The sequence below is a fragment of the Melozone crissalis genome, unplaced genomic scaffold (assembly GCF_028551555.1).
Source record: "Melozone crissalis strain CALT ecotype California unplaced genomic scaffold, PUWL_Pcris_2 ptg000042l_1, whole genome shotgun sequence".
Taxonomy (NCBI): Eukaryota; Metazoa; Chordata; class Aves; order Passeriformes; family Passerellidae; genus Melozone; species Melozone crissalis.
Window position 1 is genome coordinate 2,449,325 of NW_026535820.1, and position 9,214 is coordinate 2,458,538.

The following is a 9,214-nucleotide window of genomic DNA, read 5'->3' on the forward strand; positions in this document are numbered from 1 at the left end:
TAAAAAAGTGAACACTGATACACCTGTAACTACGATCCAAAGCGCTCTCAATAATGTTCTCATGCGTTAATGCTGTGCGACACCTCTGCGTGCTTTTAATTTGCAACAAATAAAGTCACTAAACGCAGAGCTCGGCATTCCTTATGTCTACACGGGTTTTTACACTGGACAGTCCTTTGCTGCTCAGAGTTCCGCTAATTTCTCTTCTTCCCGTGTGTGTGTAATGATGTGCCGGTGTCTCCCTGGGTGATTTTAGGCGCGCACAGGATGAGACTTAGGAGCCACAACCCTGAGCAGCCTTCCAAGCTGCTGTGCTGGGCAGCGCTGCTTCTCGAGCCGCCCTCCGTTCTCCACGGTGCAGTTACTGATTCTGTACGGCGAACCGAAAAGATGCCCAGCCTGATGAAAACACATCCCGGCAGCAACCCGGCAGCCCGTGGTTCCCGTTCCCCCGCGCGTCCCGGTGCAGGATCCTGCGGGCAGCATTCCCCCCAGCTCCATTCCCGCCGCGGTGCTGAGCGCGGGCGGGAGGTGGCGTAAAGGACGGGGTTAGGGCTGGAATAGGGGAACTCCTGCCGCATGCAGCCCGCGGGCAGCCCCGCCACACAGAGCTGCTCTCAGCCTCCTCAGGGAAGGACGGCTCAGGTGGCGGAGCGGGACCCGCCCGGCCCGGGACACAGCCGATCCCGGGATACAGCCAGTTCTGGGACACAGCCCGTGCTCGGGACACAGCCGATCCCGGGACACAGTCAGTGTTTAGGACACAGCCGACCCGGGACGCAGCCAATACTCTGGAAGTAGCCGGTGGCCGGGACACTGCCAGTGCTCGGAAAACAGTTGATCCCGGGACAGAGCCGGTGCCCGAGACACAGCGGATCCCGGGACAGAGCCGGTGCCCGGGACACAGCGGATCCCGGGACATAGCCGGTGCCCGGGGCACAGTCCGATCCCGGGAAACAGCGGATGCCGGAACACCGCCGGCTCCAGCCCTGCTGGGCCGAAGCAGTTCCCGGCCGCTTTTACCTCAGGCACTCGCCGGACACCCCGGCGCTCGCACAGCGGTCAGGCACAACGATGGACGTCCAAACCCGGGGTCCTGCGGGCGGGCAGGGCCTCTCCTGCGCGGGCGAATGAGCTAAGAGCGCGCCGCGCACGCGCACGCCCCTCTCTTCCGGCGCTGACCATGGCGGACAAGGAGTGAGTCCCGTCCCTCCCGCTGCCATCCGCCTCCATCCGCGGCCGCCGCGCCGCCCGAGCCCTGCCCACACTGCCCCCGGGGCCGCCGCGCCTCCGCCGGGGCTGGGAGCGGTGGCAGGGGAGGGACCGGCGCGGCGGAGATGGAGCCGCCACCGGCCCGGGCCTTCCGCGGGCGGCGGCTGCGGCCGCAGGCCCTTGGCGGGGTGGGGAGGGAGAGCGGGCCCCGAGCGCCGTGGCGGCCGGGAATGGGGGCCGGGGCGGCGAGTTCCTCCGGGCTGGGCGGGCGAGCAGGGCTGTGCTGGGGCGGGAGCAGGGAGTGATTGTCCACCCGGCTGGTGTCGGCGCTCCTCAGGGTGGTTGTGGCTCTGCAAACGCTGTTCTGACAAGTTTTGTCGTGTCTAAGAGTTCTAAATCTCCGTGACAAGAGGGAACGGGGCACAGAGTGATGTCAGGAAGCTCTGCCTGAAGTTGAGGAGGAACTTTTTTCCATACGAGTGACCATGCACTGGAACAGGTTGCCCAGAGAGGTTATGGAGTCTCCCTCCCGGGAGTGTTCAAAACACTCCGGGTGCAATCCTGTGCCATGTGCTCTGGGACGATCCTGCTTGAGCAGGGAGGTTGGACCAGATGACCCACTGTGGTCCCTTCCAACATCACCCACTCTGTGATAGTCTGAGCAAGTTGAGAGTCCTGTCAAATAAATTTCACAGTACTTTCAAATAAGCTTTTGCTGCTCAGGTACCTGTTGAAACGTTCATTGATCAGAGAGAAGTTACCTTGAAACAACTTTGTTTTCTTGCCGGTTGTAGCAAAGTAGGACAGATCTTTGTATTCATGGTTGCGTGCAGCTCTGGTGGGTCTGTCAGGGTTTCTTGTCTGGCACAAAATGTGGGTGGTGCAGGTTCTGAACCAGAAAATCACCCAGCTCAGTCCCGGGGAGCTGTCCTGGGATGCTGTTCCAGGCCTGGGAACAGTGAGGACGGGGAAGATGCAGTGAAGTGGCTCAAGGTAGCAACACGTTCTGTTTGAGAGTTTGGGTGTTTGTCACGTGTACTGTCACCAGGTTTCTTTGCAGCAGCTAAAAGCTTTTGTTTGTGCTCTCATGTAGAGTAAAGAAGGTGCCCTCGGTGCCCGAGAGCCTGCTGAAGAAGCGGCAGGCCTATGCGGTCATGAAGGCCAAACGTCAGAAGAAGATTTTGGCTATAAAAAAGGTGAATGTCTCTGATCCCTTAACTCAGATTGCTTATCTACTGTAGTAGCAGCTGCTGCTGATGTGATGCAGTACAGAAATTCACAGTGTGTTGATATTTTCTTGAAGTTTTGGACTGAAAGAGGCTTTTAGTGGCTGATGACAAAGTTCTGGGCAGAGTTAAGGGTGAAGTGTACAGCTGTCTGTAAGCCATGGGGCAGGAGGTTATAGCCTTTGTAAGGGGAGCTTGGTGTGTGATCACAGAATCCTAGAGCTATAGGGGTTTGCAAGGGGGCTTTAACATCATCTAGTTCCAACCCCTGTGCCATGCACTGGGACACTTTCCACTCGACCTGGTTGCTCAAAGATCCAATCCAGCCTGGCTTTGAACATGTTTAGAGTTGGCCTATCCACAGCTGCCCCAGGCAACCTGTTCCAGTGTCTCACTGTCTTTGCAATTCAGCATTTCTTCCTTATATCTAACCCAAATTGTCTATCTTTCAATTTGTACCCATTACTCTTCATTCCCACAGTGCTGATGCAGAGTCAGGAATGACAGCCTGGCTTGCTGTGTAGCAGTCTGCCAGCTTCTCTGCAGCGTCACTGAGGGTGTTCTGAGCTGTGTGACACTGATCTGTGTTACCTGGGGGCAGTTCTGGCGTATGGCATGTTACTTGAGGGTGATTTTCATGTGTTCAAAGGCATTTTCTGACTCTAACCAATTTCCCATTTGTTGCAGTACCGCAAGGCACAAAGGAAGCTGATCTATGCGAGAGCCCAGGCTTACCACAAGGAGTACAGGCACATGTACAGGCAGGAGATTCGCATGGCCAGGATGGCCCGCAAAGCTGGCAACTACTACGTGCCAGCTGAGCCCAAACTGGCTTTTGTGATCAGGATAAGAGGGTAAGCTTGGGTACAGCTACAAGCAATTTTATGTTCAAGAGTATTGAAGGTGGCTTTCTTGTTATCTCTGTTTTGAGGGCTTAAATACATTAATAAGATGAAGCCTTTTACAAATGGCTTGAGGAGTTGCTGGTAGATATTGTTCATGCCCTTGAGGTCTGTTTAATTAAGGGCTAAATAATTTTGCTGCCTACTGTCATTGGGAATCCCTGATTTTTAAGAAGACAAGGCTGAAAATACATGCAGACAATTATTCTTTCTCACCTTTAACTTGATAAAATTACCTGCCCCTATTCCCAGACATTCTGCTGAGCTGTTCCTCAAGTGTTTGTTTTGTTCTATTCTGGTAAAGTGTTACAGAAAACTAAAAAAAAGTGTGATTGGAAGAATTATATTCATGACAGTGCAAGGTGAGTTCTAAATTGTTTCAGTATAATAGTTCTTTACATGGAAATGGATGTTTTACTTCATACTGAAATATATTGCAATAGTAAGTTAATTTACTAAGCTTGCTTTGTGTAATTCATGAACTGTGTTTTTGTATGGGAGCAGTGCTGTTGTGTTTTGGGGTTGTTTTTAACCTGATACCTGGTGTTTCTGGGATGTTGATAACTCAGGCTGTTTCACTTTGCTCTCCAGTACCAACGGTGTCAGCCCGAAGGTTCGCAAGGTTCTGCAGCTTCTTCGCCTGCGGCAGATCTTCAACGGCACCTTTGTAAAGCTCAACAAGGCCTCTATCAACATGCTGCGGATTGTGGAACCCTACATTGCCTGGGGGTGAGTGAATGGCACAAGGCCCAATCGTACCTAATCAGGGTGCAAGTGTTGAGTGGGTTTTGCATTTTGCTATGCTGGACTTGCAGGGGTTTTTAATCTTCTGTGTGCTGTCCTGTCTTTGAATTGAAAATGTGATAAAGGCAGTGCTTTAAAGGTAACGACTGAAAGCTGCCCTGAAATGAGGCTTGCTAAGACTTAAAATTCCTTTTTTGAATGTGACTGTTTTGTTTCAGTTACCCCAACCTGAAGTCCGTGCATGAGCTGATCTACAAGCGAGGTTACGGCAAGATCAACAAGCAGCGCATTGCTCTGACCGACAACCGCCTGATCCAGAAACGCCTTGGTAACTTCTGCTGGGCAAATGGGGAGATCAGTGCTCAGCTGGGCAGCTGTCCCCAAGTGTCACTGCATTGCACTGCTGTTCAGTTGTGATCTCTACTTCTGTCCTAATTGTTTAATGCAAAGCAAGCTGGAAGTAACTTCCATCATAAAGTATTGAAAACAGGTGTAAAGAATCAGATTTTAGCCTTTTAAATTTGTGATGTTAAATGTAACCTCCGTGACGTTTATGGGGTCGTAGGTCTTTGAGTAAACTGCTGTACCATGAAGGAGTCATCATAGCTTTGAACTTTCAGACTTTTAAGACTCGACATTTTGTATTTGACTTTTGTAATCTGGTAAACAGACTTTTTAAAATTGTTGAAAGAACTAGGTAGTAGTGATCAGTGTATTCTGTAAAAGCAAAGCATGGTGAACAGTTAGGATAGGGACTGCTCTGGGAAGCTCCCTTCTCTTGCAGTCATGCCAGAATGAGTGAAAGTGACCACTCAACTTATCTCCCTTTTTTGGGCACTTGTTTTGCATTTTCCTTCAGATTAGGTTGTGTCATGCCTCTTTCTTTTCCTGTGCAGGGGATAAGCATCCAAAAGATACATGTATTCTGTTGTAATCTCTTTTTAGCACTGTGTTTTACAAGAGTTACCTTGTAACATATTGCTGAAGACTCTGGAAAAGCATTAAGGAAACATGCTGGAGCATTTATTCAGCAACCTAATAGCTAGTGAATTTCCCTGAGTTAAACATTGCAGTGATTTAGGTGGATTTAATCTAGCTTTTCTCCAAAGAACAGTGTTTTGCTAAGATTCAGTAAGTGCGGGTTGTTTTTTGTTGTTCCTCACTGCTGACAGCAAATATTTAACAGTTGAAACTGATGCCTCTTGCCAAGTATGCCATCTAAATGTTTACTTGGCTGGAGATAATCCATTTTAATTGGAAAAGTCAGTCATTCAGTTTCATGACAAAGTGAGTGGTTTCTGACTTCCTGAAGTTTATCAAAATAAGTAAGCATGACAGTAACAACATGATAATTTTTAGTTTGTTACTGACCAGTGCCTCTGAAGTCTTTCTGAAAACTCTGTCTGAATTTTAGGAAAGCTTGGCATCATCTGCATGGAAGATGTGATCCATGAAATTTACACTGTTGGCAAGAACTTCAAAGTTGTGAACAACTTCCTTTGGCCCTTCAAGTTATCCTCTCCTCGGGGTGGAATGAAGAAGAAAACAATCCACTTTGTGGAAGGTGGGGATGCTGGTAACAGAGAAGACCAGATCAACAGACTCATAAGGAGAATGAACTAATGGTGAGATACTGCCCAAGGCTGTCTGGTGTTCAGCTCTGCAGGCTGCTGTCATTTGTCAGACATTCAAGTTTAATAGATGCTCACTCATTCTTGGGTGGTACCTACAGTACAAAGCTACTTGAACAATATAGTGTTCTGGTTTTATTTTGGAAGTCTTACTAAAGCTTTAACATTTAGGAAGTGAAATTGTCAGTGTCACTGATACATTTAGGAGATACAAACATTACCAATAACTTGTTTTAAAGCCTTAGTTGATTTTATGTTGGGAAGCCTTGAGATCTTGGCTAAAACTTTTAAGCCTCATTTATAACTTGTTAATATGATTGAAATCTTGTGATTGCAAGTACCATGTTTTTTTCAGGTTTTCTAGAAAAGCCTGATTAGGACTGGTCTAAATTTTCAGCTTGTTCAAGCTTCTGAATTATTCATTTAAAGCTTTCATGTATAGTGACCAAGTTGGTAATTTTGAAAGACTGATTTGCCCATTTGAATAGTCTGCCCTTTAGAAATGAGAAGGTTTATTAGCACTTGAAGTGATTTAACAGTGACTGCTGAGTGCTAAATGTAGGACCTGCTCTAAACAATGTCTTGTCTATTGTTGTCACTCTGCTGTTCCTGCTTTGGTGTGAAGTCTGTACCATTCAAAGCCAACACATTTTGCAGAGTTCTTGTACTTCACTTTGCTTTTTAGACACTAAACTACCTTCAGTGTTGCCCATATCTTGGTTTCAGTCAAATATCTTTTTAGTTTGACAGGTATGCTGTAATTTAGGAAAGCTTCATTGTCTTAGGGTGTTTGGAAAGGATGTCAAAAACCTAATTTTCCCCAAACTAACTCCTCTAGAGTCAAAATGGGGTTTTTTTGTTTGGCTTGTTGGGATTTGTTTGGTGTAGGGCTTTTGTTTGGCTGTTTTTTGTGAGATTCTGTTTTTTCTTTTAGATTAGATACACAATTTTCATATGAATTTATAGCTTCAGAGGATTGGTACATAAAAATGAATAGTGTTGTGACTTTACAATTTAAAACAGGTACAGTTCCATTTGGATGATTCAGAAATTAAGTTTTTTGAAATTTGGAAATAAAAGTTTCTGAGGGGAAGGAAGTTTTATGTTTTGCTTTGCTGCTTTGGTTTTTTTTCCCCTCAAGTCTTTTAAAAATACTCTTATAGCCAAGACACAGCAAATTGAGCTCATTGGGCTCTGCTTTCTGTCCAAAGAGCTAAAGGGGATCTAGGAAATACTTTCCATTTGATTGACAGTGTTAATTCTTGAAACTTTTTTGTAGGCTGCTGATTTCCTCAGTTCAAGCTCCTTGCATGTTGTGCTGTTATCTCCCATCTGTGAAGTCAGCAGAGTTTTAAAGCGCTGCTTACATGGCATGTGGAAATTCCAACTTCAGGAAATAGTTCCTTACTGGGGACAGTGTTCTTGAAAAGCTTTTTAGCTCAACTATAGGAAGATGTTGGTAACTCTGAGGAGCAGAATTGCTGTAATGTTTGGTGCCTGGGGTGATGTTAAGTTACTTCCACTACCATTCTTGTAGAAATTTTGCTGCTGGTGGCAGAAACTTGAAGGTTCAGTACTGGCAAATGTGTCCTTGAAGTTAGTGCATAAGCAAGGCTGAGGAGGACTGTGTGCTCCTGACTGGTTTCTGAGCATGATGCTGTTTTTCATGGAAACACTGCAGCTTTTCTTCAGTGTAGATCCTTTCTGCTCTATCTTCCCTGCTAAAGGAAAGGCAGATCTATACTGGTAGTGTTGTTTTCAGGAGCATTCCTAGAGATGTGAAGCTTCTAGCTCACTACTGCAGTTGTTGTAAGTGCCTGTGAGGGTTGGTGTTTTGGCAGAGAAACAAGGGATATTCATTCATGTTTTGCACTGGACTTGCAGCTCAGCATCCCATATTAGTGGCATACATTAGAGCTTTACTTCATCTTTAATTTAGGAAGTGACCTTGCAGTTTCTTCTTTTATGCTTATAAGCAGTTGTTATGCCTTTCCTGCAGACTAAATCTAAGATAACTGCTTGTTCTTGTCTCCTCAACTTTCCTTTCCTGCTGTTGTAAATAGAGTGCATGTTTAAAATTCAGGTAGCCTACATGTAGAAAGAAGAATGTTGTAGTTTCTACTGAGGTTGTGGGCAAACCAGAGTAGTAGGTTCAGGTGACATACAGGCAGTACTTTCTCCAGGTAATGTCATTATGAAGGGCTGTGTATCTGAAGAAGATTGTATTCCTCTTTCCTATAAGTAGATTATTTCCTGCTGTTTGTCTTTATTTCTTATTCTATTTGTCATTTACTTCTTAAGTGATATTCTCAAGTGAATGAAAAAATAGACTTCCAGTACTGATTCCTTTGTATAGACTGGGAGGAAAGAGCATAGTACTTGAAAGCAGCATATTTGCTGTATGTTGCTTGAAAGCAACATAAGTATTGGCAACATACTGAATTTCATCAGTTTTTCAAGCAAACTGTACAGGAACTGGACCCAAGTCAGCTTTTCTGCTTTCATTTTTGCATGTAAACAGTCTCTGAAATGTGCCAAAAATGAGAGTGCAGCAAAAGTTAGAATTGCACAATGCCTTGGCATGTCTTTAAATATCAAGTATAGGTATCAGTGGTTCAAGGTGGAAATGTTCATCCTGTTAGGTTTGGTACTCAAAATCTCAGTTTGCAGTGAAGAGATGTTAATGTAGAAATTAGTTACCGTGTGTGAGACTACTGCAGTCTTAAATCCAGTGAAACAAAAGGAGTGTTTTCAGCCAAAATTACAAACTGTAAAAATGTATTACTTTTTCATGTTTGAGATCTACATGTGCCTAATGATACCTTTTTCTTCTTTGCCTTACAGGTAAAGATGCCCAGCTGCAATATTTCAAAGTCTGGTCTGTTAATAAAACAATCTTGCACAAAACAGTCTGTTGTCTCGATTGATGTCTTTTTGTGATCCTCTTCTGAAGTGGCAGCGTTTGTGAGATTCACTTTGGAGTCATGTGTTTCAAAGAGCCATAGTTTGAATTAGCAGTATGTAGATACTGCTGAACCTTCATTTGGAGGAAGAAAATTTGGAACCATTTGTGCAGGTAGCAGGTGAGGTTTTGAGTTGCAACAATAAGTGACAAACTGAGCTGTGTGCTGTTCTTGAGTTGGCAGGGTTCCTGCTTAGTTGTAGTGCACCAGAAAGCTGTGTGAAAATCTTTTTATGTGAAGAAAGCAGCAAGTGTAAATCTGTTCTTAACATCTTAAGATCAGAGAATCATAGAGTGGCCTGTGTTTGAAGGGATCTTCAAGTTCTAATTTCTATAAGATCTAGTTTTCATGCCCCTGCCATGAACACCTTTCACTAAACCAGGTTGTTCAGAGCTCCATCCAACCTAGCCTTGAGCACTTCCAGGAATGGGGCATCCACAGCTTCTCTGGGTAACCTGTTCTAGTGCCTCACCATCCTCAGAGTAAAGAATTTCTTCCTAAAATTAGTAAAATCTACTCTGAATTTGAAGCCATTG

At 45.4% G+C, this 9,214-nt stretch overlaps 1 protein-coding gene across 1 annotated transcript; it reads left to right on the forward strand.

Annotated features, from left to right (window-relative positions):
* The first annotated feature begins 1,096 nt into the window (after nucleotides 1-1,096).
* RPL7 (ribosomal protein L7) lies at nucleotides 1,097-8,624 on the forward strand. The gene is made up of 7 exons (XM_054284764.1): nucleotides 1,097-1,197; nucleotides 2,306-2,408; nucleotides 3,126-3,292; nucleotides 3,932-4,069; nucleotides 4,303-4,412; nucleotides 5,499-5,709; nucleotides 8,560-8,624. The coding sequence occupies exons 1-6, from the start codon at nucleotides 1,184-1,186 to the stop codon at nucleotides 5,705-5,707; spliced, it is 741 nt and encodes a 246-aa protein (XP_054140739.1). The 5' UTR covers nucleotides 1,097-1,183; the 3' UTR covers nucleotides 5,708-5,709; nucleotides 8,560-8,624.
* The last annotated feature ends 590 nt before the right edge of the window (nucleotides 8,625-9,214 follow it).